At 37.1% G+C, this 22,396-nt stretch overlaps 2 protein-coding genes across 3 annotated transcripts in view; one reads left to right on the top strand and one right to left on the bottom strand.

The window, feature by feature from the left end:
* Positions 1 to 272: 272 nt before the first annotated feature.
* The window catches only part of LOC119555568 (homeobox protein prospero), a 40,391-nt gene continuing 18,267 nt past the window's right edge, over positions 273 to 22,396 (bottom strand). Inside the window, 13 exon segments of the mRNA XM_037867019.1 lie at positions 273 to 5,596; positions 5,890 to 5,982; positions 6,040 to 6,234; positions 6,899 to 6,985; positions 11,451 to 11,456; positions 17,623 to 17,694; positions 18,353 to 18,656; positions 19,086 to 19,180; positions 20,415 to 20,444; positions 20,507 to 20,617; positions 20,721 to 20,892; positions 20,957 to 21,277; positions 22,079 to 22,374. Of these exon segments, the coding sequence (XP_037722947.1) occupies positions 4,601 to 5,596; positions 5,890 to 5,982; positions 6,040 to 6,234; positions 6,899 to 6,985; positions 11,451 to 11,456; positions 17,623 to 17,694; positions 18,353 to 18,656; positions 19,086 to 19,180; positions 20,415 to 20,444; positions 20,507 to 20,617; positions 20,721 to 20,892; positions 20,957 to 21,277; positions 22,079 to 22,374 (2,778 nt within the window). The 3' untranslated portion in view covers positions 273 to 4,600.
* Positions 13,150 to 17,439, top strand: LOC119555567. 2 transcript variants are annotated; one of them, XM_037867018.1, is made up of 3 exons: positions 13,150 to 13,251; positions 16,222 to 16,260; positions 17,036 to 17,439. In XM_037867018.1, exon 3 carries the CDS (start codon positions 17,051 to 17,053, stop codon positions 17,282 to 17,284), a length of 234 nt encoding a protein of 77 aa, XP_037722946.1. In that variant the 5' UTR covers positions 13,150 to 13,251; positions 16,222 to 16,260; positions 17,036 to 17,050; the 3' UTR covers positions 17,285 to 17,439. The 2 variants fall into 2 exon arrangements, with proteins under 2 accessions (XP_037722946.1, XP_037722945.1); XM_037867017.1 differs by lacking the exon at positions 16,222 to 16,260 and having other exon boundaries at positions 13,153 to 13,251.

Here is a 22,396-nt window from a genome sequence, read left to right as displayed (position 1 = left end):
TAAAATACTCAGAACAAGTAGAGATGCAAAAACACTTTTAAAATATTATTTTTTTGATAATAAACTAGTTTACCATACCCATTTGAGATATTTTTCTATAGTTATCTACGCTTACCCCAAATGATCAAAGGTTTATGTTAGAAAATTTTTATATTTTAGTATTTTTTGTTAAATAACCCGAACCTGAAATCCGTAGGATACCCATACCATAAAAAATAATATTAAGTCAATGAAACAATTCCAACCCACCTAGATCAGCGGTCGAAAAGATATCGGTTATATAAAAAAACGTTTTCTTTTTATTTTTCTTGTTTTTTGCTGTTTTTCTTTATGTATATGTAAATACCAAGGACAATATCATTTGTTTTTCACTTTGTTGTTTGCAATAATATAATTAATAATATAATATTAAATCAGCGCTTTTTGTGTTCATTTTCATTTCAATTTATGTATACCATTATCTTTTGCTATGCTAATGCCTTAGATTTGTTTTGTATTAATTTTGATAAATACAATTATTTTATTAATGTTTCAATAAATTGTTGAATTATTTTTTAAATGTTTAACTTTATATTTGTTCATTTATAATTGTTCTTTACAATATACACAACTGAAATACCTTTATTGAAATTGTTTATATTTAAACACTAAGCACTAGTTTAGCTCGATCTTTTGCGTTTATGCCTGGTGTTATCGTTCCTAATTGTCATTTTGAATGGGTTCGGAGGTGGAAATAAAATTGAAGTATGGGGTTTTCCAGGGGATTTTGTCTCGCAAGCAAAGCAAATTGGCTCTAAAAAGCAATGGAACGAATATCTAGGCATATAGAACTTGTACACTATATATAAATATATTCTTTTGGGTATGAGAATTTTTCTATGTTTGTTCGGTTTTGTGGTTCAGTGGTTCTTACGGTGCTTCATTCTGTGTCCTTTCATTAGCTTTCTCGATATAAGTATGTATGTATGATAAAAAATATAAAAGTGAGCATTTCTTGTTATGTATGTACTAGGTGGCACAGTTTGTTTTGGTTGTAGTTAGTTGTTGGTTTTTTTTGTGGTCTGGTCTGAATGCATTAAGGGTTTTGGGGACTTGATATATATTTGTTGGGGCCCTTAAGGAGGATCAACTCAAAAGCGAGACCTGGAAATCATAAGAGTTCTTTTGTTAACCGGTAATATACACAATCATACACTTTATATGTGATATATCGATATATCTACAAGTTGGATTATCTCTGGTTAAAAGTCTAGCTCAATCTTAATCGTACAACAAGTTTGCTTCGGCTGAGGCTTTGCTATTCGGTAATATAGCTATCCGTATTAACTATAACTAACTGCTATTGCTATTTACGATACGATATTTACGTGGTACATGGTTTTATGGATCTATATGGTATGGTACATATACGGTTCTATATGGTATTTATAAGCTTTCATTTCTTTCCCGTGTGATGCGGTTTCTGTTTGTTTTTGTTGAATGAGTTTAAATGCCGTTTACCCTTTCATTAGCATAGCATATAGATAGCCTTGTTGCTGTTTGTAATCATAGTTATATATATAGTTCTATACATATTAATTCACATAAATGGTTTCATCATCCGAGTGTGTTTGCATGTGGGGGTACTGAAGTTGAAATTGAAATGGTTTCTTCATTTTGCTTAAAATTGCTTCTCATTGTCGTTTACAATTTAGATATAGTTTAGCATACGTTTTATATACGGTATATTTTTATATGTTGCTTGTATATTAAATAGATATTTATCTGGTAGTTCTCAAAGTTTAAGTTAAGCCTTCTCATCAAAATGTATCGCAATATACAAAGGCGTAAGTGCGTCCACAAGGCAATCCCCTTGATACGTTTCGTCACGCATGAACGTTGCAAAATGATTTTATAGTTTTTATAAATTTTTGAAAATTTAACTTGAGTTTTTTGGTTTTCTTAGATTTTTGTTTCATTCTTTTTTGTGGTAAATTCACTAACAATAAGTAACAGCATAAGCTTCTTTGCTTGAATTTAGTTTTTAATTTTTACTTTTAGCTAAAAAATGTACATAACCGATATTCAGTAAAGCGTTTAATTACATAATAGTCAACAAAAATACAAGTACAATATCTCATATAACGATTCAATTTCAATTTTAATAATTTTGTATATTTACTTTCCACACAGACACATACATAAAGAGAGTTAATAAGAGAGAGTTAAGCAGAGGAATAGTTGTCGTTTCGTAGATTTGAGATGATAAAAACAAGCCCGGCATTGGAACCATGCCCTATACATATCATTAGACACAAAGTTAACTTTTTTGGGGGACTTAGGGTGAACAAATTGCTCTTGTGACATGCAAAAGTTTCATTTTATTCCAAACACTATCACACACAACAAACGAAATCAACAAACTTGCCGAAACGATTGACTGGACGATTGACTGAATGAGTGAGTGACAGATATAATAGGTAGATCGTAGTTCGTAGATCGTATAATCGAAAGTGAAAGATAGAGAGAGCGAAAAATACGTTGGTTTTTTTTTTGTTTTTGATCTATAAAAAGGAATTCGTCCTTTGCTAATATTTTACACAATACGTATGAAGTTATAGTCAGCACAATCTGTTGTTCATCGTGCCTGTTTTTTAAGTTGTTATATAATTTTTTACTTGCTCGTGATCGCGCCCTGTCGGCTCGGCTCTTCCTGCTTCAACATCGTTTAACTTTTACTTAATGCCAATCAACCTCAAATTTTAAGCGTTAATTTCTCCTTGTCTCTACAGCGTTAATGTTATTTTTGCATTTTTAGTGGCAGAGCAGACATAGATGTCCTTCTGCCCTAGCAGTTTCATAATTCGTTTACCATTTTTTCACGGTTGGAGTTGGTTCTTGGGATCGATTTGGGGTGCGAGGGATTTTCCTTAGTTAGTTTGTGGTGAGGAGAATACAATTTTGCAGCGGATTTTCCTGGTGTCGGCTTTTGCTCTTTAAAACATTTAACAAACATTCAAAAATTGTGCAGTGTGCAGTTTAAGTTGTACTAATAACAGGGATATGCCTTGCGGTGTTGTCAGATTGATCAAGAAATATGATGGATGGACTATAATTATAGTCTAGAAATAAATTCCAATTGAACATAAGAGAATTTCAGTCGATGGAAAAATTTAGAAACTTCGATTAACCTTACAACACTGCGGGTATATGTATAATTTGATATTTTGGTTAAAATTTAGAATTGATGCGCTTTTTGGGCTAATTATTTCTGAGTGGGTGTTAGTGTAAGTGTTATCGTGTGTGTGTGTGTTTGTGGCTTCCTTCTTTAAATATATATTTATAGCTTTTTACATTTCTTGTGATTTAATTTTAAGATTATTTTTAATTTTTACAAATTATCTTTTTGCTTAGGTGGGCTTCATTTTTGTTTGTTGTTGGTTTACTTTTAGTTTTGTTCAATTTGCTGCTGTAAATACAATCAATTTGGCAATATGCATGCGTGTGTGTGTGTGTGAGTGCCGTGCATGCGTGTATGTTTGTGTGTTAGTGTGTGTTTGAATCTAACAAAAGCGATAATTCGTTACTAGTTATCTGGTTATTTTTATATTTTACAGTGTCTGTGCCTTTAATCTTTGTTTTCATATTTCATCTCTGCATCGTCTTCTTCTCGCTTACTGTTTAAGGGATTTTTAGATATTTTACTTGTTCATTTTAAACACTTTAAGCTCTTGATTTTCTTAATGTATGCCTTATTGGGTTGTGGTTGCTTTTCCTTGGGGGCTTTTGTGGGTTTATCATCAAATAACATTGCTCTTACAGTAATCTCGTGAACCAAAACTTGTTGTCTTGTCACCAGTTTAAACAAGTAATGACTAACGGTCTAAGCTACGTTGCTCGCTTGATAATCAATAGTAATAATAATCATACAATAATATGTTTTAGAGTTTACACAGATTTACACAATTCGACTAGCGCGTGGTTCGATAGAGGTTCTTAGGATACCTAAGTTCTGGATAGGTCTTGTCACTGGATATTCTAGTTGAGGATCGGAGTGGTTCTTGGTTCTAGTATTAGGATAGTTTCGTAGGGAGACACATATGCAGAACGGAAAGCCAAGTGAGGTAGAGAGATGCCCTGGTTTTTTTTTTACTTTAACCTCGGCAGTGTTAAAATTTTACTTTTGATATTTCTGAAATCATTCAATATATTTAACATAAAAAGAAGAACTTATAAAGGATTTCTTACAAACAGGTCTCTTAGACTTCATTTTCTTTGAACATTTTTTTGTTAGGGCATCTCTTCAGCTACAACAAATAAACACATTTCTAGGGGGCCTACTTAAGCGGGATAAGGTGACTCATAGAATACAGTTTAATTGGGACAAAGCCGGAATATTTTTGGTTCAATTTCGTTTTTATATTCTGTCAAGCGCGTTGTGTTCAGTGAAGAAAGAGGCGTGCATGAGGGGCAGAGGTCTTATTTTATGTTTTAAACATAGGTAGCACAATTAAACTGTTTACTGATTGAATTGCTGTTGCAGTTTTGAAAGAATGTTTCCAAAAAATTGTTGCTCCAATTGCTAGAATTGCATTTTTGACTCTTGTTTCTCGGTTTCTCCTTACTGGTAAACGGAATTATTATGAGATTTGTAGCTGTTGCTGCTGCTGTAGCGTTGGTGTTGCTGCTGTGATCCAGATGAATGATGATGATGATGGTGGTGGTGGTGTTGTTGGTGTTGTTGGTGTTGCTCGTGGTGGTCACGATGGTGTTGGTGATGGTGTTGTTCATGGTGGTGGTGTTGTTCATGTTCGTGTTCGTGTTGGTACTCCCGCTCGCGTTGTTCGCGTTGCTCGCGATAATGTTGCTGCCGTTCGCGATGATGTTGCTGCTGTTCGCGTTGGTGTTGCTGCTGTTCGCGTTGCTGCTGCTCGCGTTGTTCGCGTTGCAGTTGCTGCTGGCGGGTGGGCGTTTGCTGCTGATGTTCGCGTGTGGGCGTGGCATGTTGCTGATGCTGATCCCTTGTGGGAGTTGCCTCACGCGAAGCTTTTGTTGGTGTGTTGGTGTTTCCCGGTGGTTGTTGTTGCTTGGTCGCAGTTGTTGCTGCTGCTCCTCCGGTTGGTGTTGCTTGTGTGTTGTTGTTCGTGTTGGGCGTTTTGGTGTTTGGATGTTGCTGCTGCTGCTGCTGCTGTTGCTGCTGCTGCTGCTGTTGTTGCTGCTGCTGCTGATGCTGCTGCTGCTGGTGAGTGTGTGAATGCGGATGCGTATGCGGATGAGGTTGATGATTGCTGATCGCCGCACTGCCACCATAATGGGCACTGATGTTGTTGTGCATCTCATGCGGCAGTGGCGGCGGATTCTTGGCTTTCGTTAGCGGTATTGGTGTTGGCATTGGTTTTGGCGTCTCCGTTAAATCGATGCCCCATTCGTAGAGGAACTCCAGCTTTTGGCGTTCCAATGGGTCACTGGCCGGCAGGGCAAGCAAATGTTAGGCTTCTAAAAATATCAGCGCCGTCGGCTTCGGTTCCAAATTTGATTTTTTTGCTTCGACAACTAAGAAGGTTATTTCAGCCTTTTCACGATTAGCAAAGCATTCGGCTATAAGTCGAGCAACCTCCTGAAAAGGCAAGGAAATAGTTAGCAGAGATGTATTAGATATGGAAAATATAGGAGGTGTCAAATTAAAAAAAATATAAATTAATGAATTTTAAGGTGCCTAAGAGTATGCAATGAATTAAGGATAGTTTTCTTCCTAGAAAATTTATTGTAGTTCTGAGTTATAAAACTATTGTTGCATACTTTTAGACACCTAATGACATTTTATAGTGATTTTAAAACCTTGGTGGCTTATGTGGCACTCCCTATAACTATATTTTAAAGATATACTCAAGATCCAAGATTGAATTTTACCTGATGATGTAGACCTTCCACCTTGGTTCCATCTACCTCCAGTATGAGTTGCCCGACTTCTAGGCCGCCCGCTTCAAATGCTGCACCATTTTCCTATTGCAAGTTCAATTTAAGCATAAAAGTACTCTAAATGATCGATTGCATACTCACATGGATATTGATTATCCTAGGGAGCGGGTGTTTTGTATTAGCACCACCTTCGATAGCAATACCTAAAATTGGTTTGGTTTTCTTAACTGTAATGTGTAAGTTGCCTCTATGATCAGGTACGACGTTTGGATTGTGTTCATGTGTTTGTTCAGTCGTTGAACCACCATTCTGCTCCGCTGACAGACGCTGCATGGACTGCAAAACAAATAAATCGAATTCATGAAATATATATAAAATATTTAAACCATTTCATTTAATATTTCCAGTTCGATAAAAACTTCTTTGATATCCATTAGTTCTAAGTTTAGCTTAAAGTTCAAATTGTGTTTGGGTTTAATTAAAACTTGGTTCAAGCTGTTAAAATAGATTTTGTGATTTGGTTAAGGCAAGCAATTTAACATTTGGTTGATTCAAGGACTTTGGTAAATATTTGTTTTGGGTTGTTGTACTTATTTACGTGTGGTTCAAACAATAGAAAACGGTTCAAGCTATGGAAAGGTAGGCCAATTCAAATTTACAAATATTTCTAGTTAAAAATATTCAATGGCATAGTTGTATATTTTGGAGTTAGCTAAAGAGAGATAGAGAGAAAGTAGAAACTTTTGTGTGATTTGTTTGGAATGAATCATGAAATGTTCTGGGGTGACCGAATTGTATAAAATGTAATTAGAAAAACCGACGAAAATATTAACTCTGATCATTTCGAGCCGTAACTGAATTGGTTTCTCATACGTTTGTTTTCTGTTTTTTGTTATATTAAAGTTGTTGTTGGCATTCAAGTGCTGTATTCAGTTATTAGTTGTAGATATAGATATCTGTTATTTTAGTGTGATTGCACTAGTTTTGGAGTAGCACTCACCTGATGCCTTCGTACACCTTTATCGCCCAGCAATGTGCCGCCTTCTTCCTTCATATCGAAACTTCGTGAGAGTTTTGTGGCCAACTCCTATTCATTTTAATTTTATGTTCGGTTTTCAGATTTTGGCCACATTGTATGTTGGCAATGAGTTTGTTTGTTTGTTTGGGTTTTGCATAGTGAGCAAACATTTGATTGATTTTTGGTCGTACAATAAGTTGAATGTAAAATGAAAATAGTAGAGATATTTGCATAAGAATTCGTTGTAGTTGCTTGTAGTAGAGATAAAAAACGTAGTTGATTTCTTGGTAGACTGTATTGGTTGCGTGTGAAATATGGTTAGAATATATTTATAAAGTTCTTGATTGTGGCCGCTTTAGAAAGTGTTTGCTTGTTTCTTTTTTTTTTGGCTTTGATTTTCGCTCACTTGCAAACATACAGATAGAAATTTAATTGAATAAAGTATGACAAGTTGACTATACGGTGGGTTAAATTGAGTGGTGGGTTTGTTTTTGGGTCGGTGGATGGGTGGTTCTTGTGGGACAGCATATGCCAAAGCGTGCTTTAGAGAGAGATAAACAGAGAGAGAAATAGATAGAGATAGAGGGGGACAGTCTGAGATTCTGGATATCGATTGGCATTCGAAGTGAACTGAACTGAGCTGATTTGCTTTGGATTGCAGAGTTGTCATTCTTCCTTTTGCATTCGATTTTTGGTTACCTTTCACATTATTGGACTATTCGTTGATGTAAACTTTGATTGCTTGATTGGCTTGGCAGTGGTTTTTCAGTTTGTCACTGGCGAGAGTGCAGCTTATCTTATATTTCGGATTTTATCGTACAATCGGAAAAGAAGGGCAAAAAGTAGTATGAATACATAATATTTTTTAAATTTACTGTGGTTGCTAACCCTTTGTATGGCAATATTGCATAGCTTTAACATTCTAATTTATCTCAGTATTATTTATAATTTAAGGCAAAGTTTTTAAACATTTATTTTTATTATAGAAAGAATTATACAAAAAAAAAACATTTTTAAAGAGCAGTGAACATTAAAGTCACAAAGAATTTTGTATAACATCCTACAAAAACCTTAAAATTACCATACAAAGGGCTAAAACTTTGGGAACCCTAAAACAATTTGGATAGTTTTTAGAGCGGAGTTAACTTTTTTTTCAGCACTTTTAAATTAACACCGAATGAAATGATTTTTTTAAGCCACTGTTGTTTATTCTTATACAATTGGCTTTTCACCAATTTAATATTTTGGACTAAATTCAAGAGTGCAATTTATGAATATGCGAGTGCTGTGTGCGTATCTGTGGATTTTGTCTGTGTTTTTGGCTGGGTTGTGTTTTGTCTTTGAGTTTGTGCAATTTAAGGCTTTGCAACTATATAGTACAATAATTATACAGTCTATTTATAAAAGCTAATGGCAAGAGTTGGCAACTAAGACACTTAGATTTTGGTAACTAGACTAAGTCGGACTAGGTGGGACCAAATGTAGCGCTAACTAAAACTTCAAAACTTCAACTTACGAGTATTTTACAGGACTAAGAGCTGCTAACTACAACTAGGATATTGGGGTGCGTGTGTTGTTTGTTAATTGGTGTCGTTGTGTGGGAGAGCAGCAGCTAAAATGAAGGCCAACATAAATCGGGATTTACACTAATTACAGGGCAAATGAAAAGAAATGGTAGAAACACTACAAATCGATGTGTGAGAGGTGAATCGGTGAGTTATGGCTGGCGGTGAACCATGACCAATTTATTCGATGCTGATACGGATATTGATATTGATATTTTGCGTGTGTTTAGAAATCGGGGTGACTCATGCGTAAATGTGCAAATGTATTTTTCAAGCTTTTCTTTTTCATGTTTTTTCTCTTTTTATATTCACTTTTTGTCTTAAAGGCTTGACCTTTCGCTTTTAAATGCATTGTTGGCTTTTAAGTCTTGTGTCTTGTTTAGCTTTTGTTTTAAGATACTTACATTGACAATTACTTTACAAAGAGACTAAGGAAATCTATATGAAACGTTTTCGAGTGCGCCACGAAAAAATGAAAATAATAACAGAACGAAACACAATGAAACTAATGTGGTTGTTTAACTTGTGGGGCAAGCAAAATTTGACTTGGAATGAGAGCACAAAACTAAAACACAGTTCCTACGAATACAACACAAAATGCTGGAAATGCAACCGAATTCGAGAAACGAAATCTTTTAATTTTGGTAGTTTAATGGCACTTGCACTTGCAGTTGCAGTGGCTTTCGTTGCAATGCACATTCAAAACGGTTAAGTTAGTTAAGTTAGTTAGTTAATAGAGAGAGACAGAGTTACAGAGAGATAGAGAGAGAGAGATATAGAGAGCGAGTGAGATAGTGAGATAGCAACAATACTAAGTAGTTCAGGCTAAATTGAATGCAACGAGATGCAAATTGAACGGTCTGTACCAAAAGAAAAACAAAATGCAGACTGGTGAAAACATTTCGCAGACAAAAATTATTCCACTCAACTTGCGAACACAATTTCTATTTTTGTGGTTGCTGGTGTCGTTTTATTATTAGGTATTTGTTTTGTTGGTTTTCGTTTTTAACGTTTTAACGAAAAATACATTGGCACTTACTAGAGGTCGTCCCCAATACCATGATTTGACACGTTGTGTTAAACCACCCAAATGTGAACGCAGTCCATCTAAGTAGCCGCCCTGAAATGCACACAAATGAACAAACAAGAACAATTTCGGGGAGTACGGGACAAGAGGTCACGGAAATCCAAACTCAAAAGCGATCTGGAAGTCTATGGATCTGATGGAACAAAAAAAGTGGTGAGGGTGCCGGGGTGAAATGAAAGACTCGAGTGGAAATCAGGGGGGAAATCAGTGTGCTGGGTTTAAAGAGAGAGAAAGTAATTGAGAACAGGAGGATTCTGTGGGTCTTTGTGGGGTTCCTAGGTTATATTTGTATTCAACTAGTCAAGCTACTTTTAAGTATTTTACTGGTTATATAGTTGAACTGGATACTTATTGAAGATTTACGGGAGGTTACAAGTTACTGTTGATCGTAGTAACCATAACTACTTAGATGAACTATTTGAAAATGAGTACCTAACTATATAACTAATGTCTTAACTATAAAATGGGGTTTCTCTACAATCGCTACTGCTGTTATAGGTCTAAATACATTTTTTTTAAATTTCTAAATCAGCTAGTTTAAAAACTGCTGGTTTAATTATGAGTTTTCAAAGAAATCTCTATATTTTCCTTGTAGCTCTTGACAACAAATGTTGCTAAGCAACATGTTGCTTAAAACAAGATGTTGCTGGCTTTGTGTAAATTTTAATAGCATACTTTTTGGCCTCAATTTAAATTGCCTTTGCTCAACTGAATAATCTGGGATTTAAACTACACCCGCTATAACGCGTTTATTTGCTAATTAACTTTGGTTATGTCAAAACTTTGTGAGGTAATCTTCTCCAAAGCTCCATTGCATGGGCCTGTAATACGCCCACATACACTGGTCGGCATATGTATTTTGACAAAATAAAAGTTAAGTATACTCATAACTTGAATATACTTCTTGTAAACTATAGGCATCAATGGAAAGGTAATTTCAATGCCGTTTGAATGATACAATACATTTCTTTACCCATTCAGTACTTATTGAAAAGGACGAATTTGTGTAAATCAACTTTGAAATTTTTTTTAAAAACTTTTTTCCTCGTCTTGAAAACTTAAATTTTTTGATGCAAAAAGTTTCTTCAAACAAAAACAATAGTAACTGCAAAAAGAATTTTTCAAAAATCATTTTTCTTATATTTTTTATGAATTTTTGAAAATGCTTAAAAACAGGCATTTGAGCCATGTTTTTGTCTTTTTCATACAAATTTTTTCCGACATTGTCACCTTCAAAAAATCATAAAAAATATAAGCAAAATGATATTTGAAAAATTCTTTTTGCAGTTACTATTATTTTTGTTTGAAGAAACTTTTTGCATCAAAAAATTTAAGTTTTCAAGACGAGGAAAAAAGTTTTTTTTAAAAATTTCAAAGTTGATTTACACAAATTCGTCCTTTTCAATAAGTACTGAATGGGTAAAGAAATGTATTGTATCATTCAAACGGCATTGAAATTACCTTTCCATTGATGCCTATAGTTTACAAGAAGTATATTCAAGTTATGAGTATACTTAACTTTTATTTTGTCAAAATACTTATGCCGACCACTGTACACGTCCCAAACCTCTTGCATTCGGAAAATTATGCACACGAATCACCAGAGGCGAAATTAGTTAAAGAAATGGCTTAAAACAGAGTAGCGAGCTAAATATTTACAAGAGTTTTTGTTGCTCTTTGGTTACGATTGCTTCCTTATTGGTTTTTCCTTTGTTAAGTATGTACGTTTGTATATATATTTATTGGAGTTTATATGTTTATATGTGTTTTGGTGTGTGTGTGTGTGTTGGCATTTGGTTGTGTGTATGTGAGTGTCGAAAAGATAGTTTCGAAAAGTGCTTAAAGTGTAACAAACGGCGAATGCAGCGAACATCGAGCTTACCTGTTCCTGTATCCAATTAATGCGATTTCCATCCATTGCGCATACGCAGCGTGGAACGGTGGCGAAAAAAAGAAGATTGAAAAACCGAAAAAGAAAAATTAATTACTCCGCTTAGTTGCTAATGAGCATCATCTCTTTTCAATGCCAAATGCAAGCGTCTTTCTGGCCATCAACTCCGCCACTCAGAGTCAGTAGGCAGAAAAAACAAATTTTCCATTTACGTCATGTTCAAGCAAGACAAAACAAATAAAAACCCAAGGGGTAAACAGAAAAATAAATAAAAAAAAATAATAGGGGGCCGGAGGAAAGAAACACAAAACCCCGCACAGCTGCAGTCGATGTCAGCTGCAGTATCCCACAGATACATTTTATTTATTTGTCACTCCAGTTCGAGCATTGCGTAAATCGCGCACTTATATCTTGGCGATATAATTGCAGTATAATTTTTAGTCATAAATATTGACAGTCTTTGTTTATCAAATCGCCTGCCATTGTTTCTGTCGTCGTTGCGGGTAATTTTTCACATTACTAGGCCATAAAAAGTAGTGGGAAAACGTTCAGTGGCAAAACGTCAAAGAAAGCAAAATTCAACGCTACTACGAAACCCCAGGATAAAAATTGTGTAGATGCCAAGCCAACTCGAAAATGCTCTAGCAAATTTAAAGGTTTGCATTTTATTGGGTGTTGGTGTCGTTCTTATAAATGTAAGCTGATATAATCGAAATGGTATGGTACTTGAATTAAGGTAAAACCTTCATCATAGTTTAACTACATTTTAAAAATTTTGGAGAAGGGTCCGTAATTTATATTTGTTAAATTTAAAAAATGCACAATTTTTTAATTTAAGTGCATATGTTTCTTTAGAAACCTACGTTTTATTTGTATATTTCCAGAAACTTTATAACACCCCGTAATAGCAACACAATATTATGAAATGAAAAATTTTTTTTGGTATACAAAAGCGAAAAAGAAAATGATGCCATAAATCTGAATGCTAATTAAATTATTTTTGTAGATGTTAGGTCTTAATTTCTAAGCCTATTTTCGAATACGTTTAAGTGTATTAATATAATTGTCGTACTTATTCTAAAAGATGGGAAAGTGTTATTGTTTCTAAAGAGATTAAGAGTTCTTAATTATTAAGAATAGTACATGAGAAAAAAATCTTCCCAGCCAAATTGGCATTTGCTCATATTCCATAAATTCTCTTCTTGAAATTTAATTCATCTTACTAATATTTCAAATTTAAATATATAGATATGGACTGACTTTGTATATTTTACCCTGAAAATTTTAAATAAGTGTCAATTTTGTTTTAAATATTAGAAACACTATTTTTTTTAGTTATTATAAAATGTTATTTTTATTCATTTATCATCCTATTTTTCAATTCCAAGGATTTTTTTCTTGAGTAGGCTTATTTTCCTCGATTTACTTGGTATTTTTTAATACGGAAGTTCAACTCCACTGCTATTTATATCATGTTGCAAGGTCTTTTGATATTTTGGTCAAACGCTCTACCATCTGCCCACGACTCTGGCCAAAAAAGAGTAGCTCTGCTGCTGCGGCTGGCTGGGCATCGTTGGCTTTTGGCAGCAGCAGCAGCAACAGCAAAGCAGCAACATGAGCAACTACAACCGGCAGCAGCAACTTTGGACTGAGCCGCAGCTCTACCTTCAGAAAAGTCTGCAGTTTCAGTCGCGCGTCGTCGGTTCGAGCGTGAGGTTGAAATCCCAGTCATCAGAGGGCTCTGAATATACGTTTACCACAATTTTGTGCGGCCAACGAGCATCAGCTAAAAGTGCGTATAACCAGGCTTAAATTGAACGAGAAACAAGTTGCCTGTGGAGTTGACAAATCTCGCGTTTCGTTACATTTCGCGCTCTGTTTGCCACCGAATTATTGCATAAATATTATTATAGTAAAGCCAGCAGAAGTTTTGCCTGGCTCTTCTCTGGTTATATCATCGCAATTCGTTTTTTGGGGCCTTTTTTGCCAGAAGACAGACACTGTTTTATTGCTTTGCATTTTGCATTCAATTAACTTCTATTTCTCACCTTTTTTCGGCTGAGCTAATTTCCTTTGTTTTTCATTTTTTTTGTTGCCTTTTTTAATTGCCACAATGAAGTTGAATCGTTTTGGTTGATCTGTTGTCTTTCTTTTTTTGCAATTAAGTTGCTGACGAAAATGGTGGAGGAGGGAGGTGGGGGATTCTAGGTGGTTAAGACTGCGAAATAGTTGCTAAACATTTCGACCCAGAAAAAAAGAACATCGGCTGTCGGCTGTAGGGAAAGCCGAAAAGGTTCAGAAGAAATGCGCATAAAACACAGAACGAACGAAATGCTTTTAATGGCTTTTTGGACAGCCTTTCAGAGTGTCTCTGGGCCTAAGGGCACTGACAACTGACTAAAGTAATTGCCATTGGAAAAGGCATAAATAAGAATACCCCTTTTTCCGGAGGAGAAACTTAATGGAGATTGCTCCAATAAAAAACGTTGTTCCGCATATTAACAGAAAGACCGCTCTTTGGGCATTCATCAAAATTGGTTTCAGTCAACCAATCATTTCCAGCCAACTCTGACCCACTTCTCATCCCAGCCGATCGACAAAATCAGATTTAGAGATTTAATAAATTATTCTTAGACATTCGGTCAGCTGTCAGTTGCTTTTTAGGTCAATGAGCTAGACCCGAATGTGAACAAAAATTATTCATATCCCAGTGTCACAACAAAGAGCTCCAACATCTGACTTCATCGCTGGCATAACAATAGTGTGAATACGACAACAAATTAAGTGTTCACCTTTTGTTTAAGTTTTTGGAAAAGTTTAAGAGAAAAAAAGCTTCCGACTGGCAGAACCAGAAAAATTTCACCAGAAGGAACAACTTTGACTTCAACGTTTAAAAACCGGGAAGCACAACTTTCACGGGAAAGAGAAAGAGAATTTTCCAGACAATAATGAAAACTTTCAGTCAATTGTAAGGTTGTCAGACCTTTTAACTGTATTTTCCCTACGCACACATTATTTTCGTAGCATTTTTCAATCGTTTTTGGAGTCTTTTGGTAAGCTGCTCAGGGCAACCATTTCAAAATCAATCAAATCTATGACTTTGCAAACTTTTGCAGCCAAGATTTGTGTTGTCGTGTTTGATGATGACTTTTTTTGTAGCCACATCTTATTGGTAGTAGCTCAATTTTTGTAACTCGAATCGAAAAGCTGGCAATCATCATTCATAGCACATGCCATTGACCTCGTTGTCCATTCGGTGGCTGAGGGGTTTTTGGGGAACTGTCATTAGATACGCAATGAAGATAGGGGGGGGAACCGATTTCGAGCTCAACATTGGTCCACCGCATCGATGGAGTTGCCGAACGTTTTTCAGTCCCCAAAGCTGGATTTTATTAATGCCATTGCAAGGTCGAACAAATTAGGTTTTTTAAATTCAAATAAAATTGAGGCTTGCGAAACTGTCACCTATCGAAAAATGTCAAATGCAATAAAAGATATTGACCCCAGGCAACTCTATAATATTTAGAGATTAACAACTTTAGTTGGTAGGATTTCAAAGAGTATAGCTATATTTGATATGGGATTTTTTTTACTAAATTTAAATTGATTAATAAATAAATAAAGTAACTGAATAGCTAAAGAACACTTGACTTGTTGCTTAATATACATTCCTTCAATGATATAAATTTGAAATTCATTTGCGACTATGTTAGATTATAAATATAACCTTCGATCTTCGAATACCACCTTGAGGCATCCTAAACACTTAAAATTTTCTTAGGGTATCTAAAAGGTAACTTAATTACCTAACCCCCGGGGAACCCAGTCGAGTATAATGAATAATGTCAAAGATGACAAGCTGCCCGGATTGCTAAAACAACATAATGGATAGACGTAAAAGAGTTTGTCATAACGGTTAATCAAGATTCAAGACTTCACACCTCCCTAACTCCCCAACCTTTCCCCTCGCCTCAATTAAGGTTCTCATTATGATGGGTAAGAGTGTTCTCCATTGACAGAATGGGGGTCTTCAATCTGACAGCCAACCAACTGGGCCCCAATCTCATAATTATATTTCACACCCATTGAATTTGTAGACCGGATTTGGATTTGTTTTTGTTTTTCAGCTTCTTACTGGTTTTCGCTACGCATTCAAATGGTTTATTTACATTATAAACAACTTCGAAGCATGTACAGGCTACAACAATTTACTTTCCATTTACGTTTACGTTATGCTCTTGACAAAGTTTTGTACCTTATTTAGTACATTTCTCTAATGACCCACTTTTGAGTTTTTGGTCTCCGGCTGATCTCCCGCTCCCATTGCCGTACCACCTCGATTTCTATCCCCTTCTCTGGGTCCCTGTAATTTCGAAAAAGTGAGTGTCCCATAAGCCAGACAAGCGACATCCAACAAAAAGTTGTTTGTCAGTTGTAGTTGAAATCAAACTGGTTACTCAGCTGCCGTCTGGGTCGGTTCCGTCCATCGTCCGTCGTCCATCGACCATTGGCCATTGGACCATCGTTCATCGGTCGGTCAAGCTGGCCCAAATGGTGTCAGCTGTGTAAACAGGGCTAAGCAAGCGGATCGCAAGCCGTTTAGCTTCTCAGTTCCCCGACTGCCCTGCCGCCCCACCACCAAATCCAAATCAATTTTCGTGCGAACCAAATGAAAATCCTGCCCTGAACTTGACTGCCTGCATGTGATACGGTTGAACGCCTTTTGCGGAAATTATTGCAATTTTCCTGTCTTGTCTTCTAGCCCGAATACACCACATACCGTACCATTGGGGTTTTGGCGGTGAGTTTACTTTCACTTTTTCTGCACTTACTCAACAAGTTGTGGGTGAGAGCCGAGTGGCCTGGTCGGCGAAGTTTGCTCAAAGGGGAAACATTCATCAAAAGATTCAAGTACGAAACGTTTCCCTCTAAATCAAATAAGAACTTAAGTGAATAACTGAAGTTGGCTGTTCATTAAAATAGGTTTTCATTGCAGAGTGATTCTTGCTCTAAGGAAAGAGTTTTAACGGAGTTGGGTTTGCAAATAAATTACTGAATCTTTGGGGATTCTTTGAGTTTCCAAGCACTTTCTTTTGGAATTCTTCATCATATTATTGCCATGATTTGTACTGAGTTAAGTAATTATGATACCATGAGTCAAATCGAGTTTACTTTGAAAGCTTTACTTAGTTTTAAATTTTTCAAGTCCCTCGAAAGCCATTTAATATGTTTTGCCTCACTTTCAAAGTATTTCTGCTTTCAATCTAAGACATTAGCTAAATAGCACTTTAATAAATCATGCCATAATAAATTCTGTCTTAATTGAATCACAAAACGAGTGTAAAAACCCCTATCTATCAAAATACCACTTCATTAGAACTGCAATTAGAATTGAACTGGTTTGCAAACTTTACGCTCGATATCCCAGGACACCTAGGACCCCCAAGCCCTTTATTTATTTTCCCTGACTTTTTCCCATCGAGTGCAATGTCAAACCGTCAAACAAAGTCCACTCCACACTGATTGCAACTTGGCCAAAGAACAACAAATCATTTAAACAAATCAAACATCAACAGGCGACTGGCGACAACATGGAAACCTATTTGACGGAGATCAAACAGTTGCGCATACCACGCCCGAAATTTGAGCCCAACAGTTGCCATCAGCAGCACCACCATGCGGTGGCGACCACCGTGACCACGCCCATCCAGCCGCCCCCGCCCCTGCACCACCGCCAGTGGCGACACTTTGTGCGACCCTTTACGCCGCCCCGCGATTACCATCTACCCATGGTGGCCGAGGGCTCCATGCACGACAAGATGTGAGGAGGTCTTACTGGCTAGGCAAACATGCTGCCCATACATATATATAGCCCCACATAACCCACATATAGGTTATAGTGCTTAAGTCTAGTGTTAGTTAGATTAACATACTATAGATACAGTTACAGATACAAAGAATAAAGTACACAACAAATTAAGTGGACATTTTCTTAAATGGTACAGTTTCAAGAGGTAAGTTCAAAGAAGTGTGTGCTGATCATGAAATGGATCTTCATGAAATGATCTAATGGAAGATTTCGAGTGTGTAGAGTTTACAGAAATCTATCTAGCTATACCCTGGGATATCCTACAATAAAATCGCGATCGCTTCGCTTACTCACCGCATCTGGTTCGTATTCCGGTAAAAGGGTTTCGCTACCCCGGCGAGTTCTGTGCTCATCACAGCCGTATTCCTAAGCCGGGATAAAAGAGTTTACATAGTATATATTGTTCGACGGCTTAAATGCTTTTCTGCTGTTGACCAATTCAGTTTGGCACTGGTCTGGTCTTAATGCGACTTAACAGTATTACAACACTCAATAGCCAATTGGACAACATTTAAAAAGGAAATACAACATAACCGGAAACAGAGACGAAAACGTAAACATAAACCACATTGAGCAGTTGGACAAACATGGAAAAAGATTTAAAACTATAAAAAAAACGACAATAGACGTTACACACAAAGAGAGACAACGATACAAAAAGTAGAAAGAGATAGAGCAATAAAGACACTAAAGATACAAAGTAAAATAAAACATATACACCAGACAGACAAAGAGCTTGAAAACGTAAATCTCGGCGATTTTATAGCCGAATGTCAATTTTTTTCTTAATCAAAAACCTATAAGGAAATAATATATAAAAACCCTATGGAATATATTATAGAAATAGGAAAGTTTTGGAAAACTTTCTGAGAAGACTCTGCAAGTACTTTTTATATAGAAGCGTAAAATCGAATGCTTTGAGATAGAGATCTTATCCAGATCTGAAAATTTCAGAATAGAACAGCTTGAGGAACAGTGAAAATAGCTTTGCTACCCTATGCGCCCTACTCGTTTCGGTCCTGACCTGTTGCTGATTGTCTTTGGCCTGCTTGAATTTCAATTGACTTGGTCCCAACGGATAGTGATGATGACGACCAGATCCCACGTTGCCTCCGATTCCGCCCAGATGACGCAATGAGGCATGATGGGGTGGATAATGTTGCTGCTGTTTCAGATGTTGCTGCTGGTGTTGCTGCTGTTGTTGTTGTTGTGGAGGCGATAATGATGATGAGGACTGGTTGCTTGCTGTCTGATAATGTGATGCTGGCTGTGAGCGATGCAGTATGGGTCCCGCCGACATGGGCCGATGGGGCAACTGTAGTGCGGGTCTATCGTATACATATACACAGGTCAGTTAACAGTTATGGTGGGATGGTGGGTGGTGAGGGATCAGTGTTGGAGATGGTCTATAACAATATTATTTTCATTTTCTATATAACTAAACTATAGCTTAAATAAAGTTAGCGACTCATTATATTCAACATACGGACTTCAAATAACCCTGGACAAATGATTCATTTGACACTGAGCTACAATAATTTGTTAAAGCTTTTTCTATGTTATAGGATAGGATAGGATATCATTTTAACTTAATCAGTTTTCTAACCATTAGACCTAACTCAAGCTCTAAACTTCATCAATATTACTGGCATAATATTTCTTTGGGATAATTACTACTATCTTTTCCAACACTGTTCAGGACGGGACTGGAATATTTTGGGAAATGGTATAGGGGTTTTTGGTTATTGACTAGGTACCGTTTATGTATATCCGTTACGGTCATGCCCAGGCCCGAGTCCGACGAAGGACTCCGTCCGGTGGCGGCTATTATTTCCAAATCGTCGGCTGTTACCTGTTGGGGAACGGATTCGGTTTGCATACGATTCAGAGCGAGAGTGAGTGAGACAGTGACAGCTGAACAGTTTGAGAGTGAGTTGGTGAGTGACAGGGGTTCTAATCTAGGCTTCCGTAGAATTCTACCGAGCATAGACAGAGACAGAAAGAGGTAAAGAGAGCTAGACAGAGATAGCGTCTAGAAGTCAGAGCTGTAGAGCGACAGAGATAGAGTGTCTGGGAGTGCATTCGTAGATCGGTCGATAGTTATATTGATTGGTATTTATATGCATATTTTGGTGCTGATTCTTGGTGACTGTTGTGGTTTCTTGGTTAACCTTTAGGTGCATTTTCGGTGTGGGATTACATAGATTCGATGTGATATTTTACAGTAACTTTGTTACTTAAACGTAGTACTAAATTTAAAAATAACTATTTTATCTAAGTGACACCTTGTCACAGCCCACAATTGTATTTACACTTACAGTTTGGCTCAATAAGAGTCGACTGTACCTTTGTAAATAAACAAATTGGTTCGAATTTCCCAATGTTTTTGATCGAATTTATTTCGTTTTAGCTTAATTTAAATTAATCCGCCAACGCCTTTTTTCTTATGGCTAAAAATGATGTAAAAACTTTGCCACTACAATGTAACTAAAGTTGTATCTATGTATATGTGTTTTTGTTTTGGAAAAATTGACATTCGATTTGATTGTTTTTGTTTTGAAATGCAATTTTACTTGCAAAGGGCCGAATCAGATGGAAGCGAGTTTCTGAAAGCTTTGTCAAAAAGAAAACTAAAAGAAAATTACATGCAACATTTGGGGAAATGAAAGAAGCATTAACTGGTTTGGAGTTGGGTGGCTAAAGAAAGTATCAAGTGTATCTCGTTCAACAATTAAACTACAAGTTTGGTTTGGATTTTCTTTTGTCGAGTGTTATTTGTATTTCGTCTACAGTTGAAACAGATAAATTAAATGTAAAAGTTACAAACATACAGTGACAACAATTATCAACGACAACAGCAAGAAGAGAAAGATATACTAAACAATAAACATTTCGTAGGCGATAGATATAAGTAGAGTAGATATAGACGAATAGTAGACAGTGGACCGGTTGAATAGTAGTCAACGTTTAGTTAGAGTTTATTTGGCTGAACATGCTCAGTGTGTATAGTTTGGGGTAGAGAGTGTCTCTCTTAACTAAGTATATATTGTGTCTGTGTCGTAGAATAAATCTTCTAAAAAGCTTACCGGCAAATCACGGGCGGGGTCTCCCTTACGCTGTAAAAGATAGAGGGGTTTACATAGGGGATAACCGAAAATGTGGTTTTACGGGGACTTACCCTATGCCTATCCACGCTATAAGGATCGCGTTCTCTGCGATAGACGAGCTCATCGTATCGCGTGCGATCCTCGGGGAACACCAGTTCCCGTATTTCCGTCACTAGCGTGTGCTGTAAGTAAAGAAAGAATTTTATTTTTAAATATTAATAATAAAAAGGTTATAAACTCCCCTTCCCTAACCCCTAGATCTCAGAAAACATCTTGAAAACTCACCTTCTCGTACGTATCTAACATCTCTAATAAGACGGCAACAAAGGCATCTATGGTCATTGCTTTCGCACTATATTCGGCGATATAGTAGGAAAGGCTTGCAAAGTGATGACGGGGCAGCAGAGAGCGCGCCTTCTCCTCCACCATGGTCGCAATTTGACCTTTTCGGCGTGCTCTGTATGGTATCAAAGGTACTTATCTAAGTAGAATTCGAAAGCAAGTTTCTCAGATGGACCCACCTTGTGCCCGTTGGACTGTAGGCATCCCAGGGCTCCATCTCGATGGAGGTGCAGGAGTGCGGCACCTTGCCCACGTCACGTATCACCAGCGACATGCGCTTGTGGTACTTCAACTGACCCACCGCCTCGTCGTGCGTCACATCGAGAAAGGACTGCCCGTTGACCTCGAGGATCTCGTCGCCGATCATTAGTCCGGATCGATCCGCCACACTGTCCTTATCCACGCCAGTGACGAAGATACCCAGGCCGTACTCCACGCCGCCACGGATCATCAGGCCCAGAGATTGACCAGGCTCGATGAGCAGCTCCACACGACGTATCCTGATGGGTTGGTAAGGGGTTAGCTTGTTAAGAAATCCTAGCGATCTTGGTTTCTGTATATTTAATAATCTCTTGACATGTACTGTTTTAAGGTTACATTTTAATTAAACTAAATATTTATCATAAAGCTTCCATAGCTTTAAGAATTTCAAGGAGTTATTATTTGTTTTTCATACTAGAGCATATAAGTCTGAATACTTAAATAGTCACCAGCAAAAACAGTAGGCCTATATCTGGGGCTATGTTTTTTCAATGCCGACGCTATGCCGACACATGCACAGTATACAACATACGTGGACCAGAGAAGAAATCACAGACACAAATGTTTGTCAAAACATCATACTTATCAAGTATGCTGCCTCTGCTGGTGACTACTGAAATACAGACCTAGTTGAGATTAAAAATCTATAAGTATGTAAATGATAAAATAAATATTCTTTCCAAATCTCAAGAGATTTTAGCACGATTTAAAGTAGAGAGATTTAAAGTAACCAATAATTGATCAGTCCTTTTGTATTGTAAGAGATATGCATGTGGAAACTTTGACATGATCTTAAGAGATTTAAGTCCTCAATGAAGAGTTAAAGATTTCTTAAATAACCCATCATTTATCGTCCCTTTTTGGATTATAAGAGATGTACATGAGATATACAGAGCTAAGAAATGATCTCAAGAGATTTAAGTCCTCAAAGAAGTGTTAATGAATTTTAAAATAATTCATAATTTATAGCTCCGGTTTGGGTTTGTTCGAGATATGTGAGCGGTAACATGAATATGATAGGTAGTATATAGGGTACTCACCGATCCCGTCGCTCGCTGCGCCTGCCCCCGTACTCCATGGGCGGGGAGGCGGGTCGTCCGTGGCGGTCCATCCAGGAGCAGGTCTGGCGGAAGGGCAGACCCGCCCCGGAGGCCGCCGCCGCCGCCGCCGCTGCTGCCGCCTGGTTCTGTGGGTGGAGGGGGGGTGCCATCGACGCGTACATGGGGTCGCGGGAGGGCGGACCGAAGCCGTGGAGCGGGGCGGTCGAGTTCAGAGTGGGCGGCGCTCGCACCGTCATACTGATTTGACGTGACGATTTCAATATCTGCACACATCTCTGCGTTAAGAAAAAATGTGGC

Source organism: Drosophila subpulchrella, chromosome 3L (genome assembly GCF_014743375.2).
Source record: "Drosophila subpulchrella strain 33 F10 #4 breed RU33 chromosome 3L, RU_Dsub_v1.1 Primary Assembly, whole genome shotgun sequence".
NCBI classification, from domain to species: domain Eukaryota; kingdom Metazoa; phylum Arthropoda; class Insecta; order Diptera; family Drosophilidae; genus Drosophila; species Drosophila subpulchrella.
This window is presented reverse-complemented; position numbering and strand designations above follow the sequence as displayed.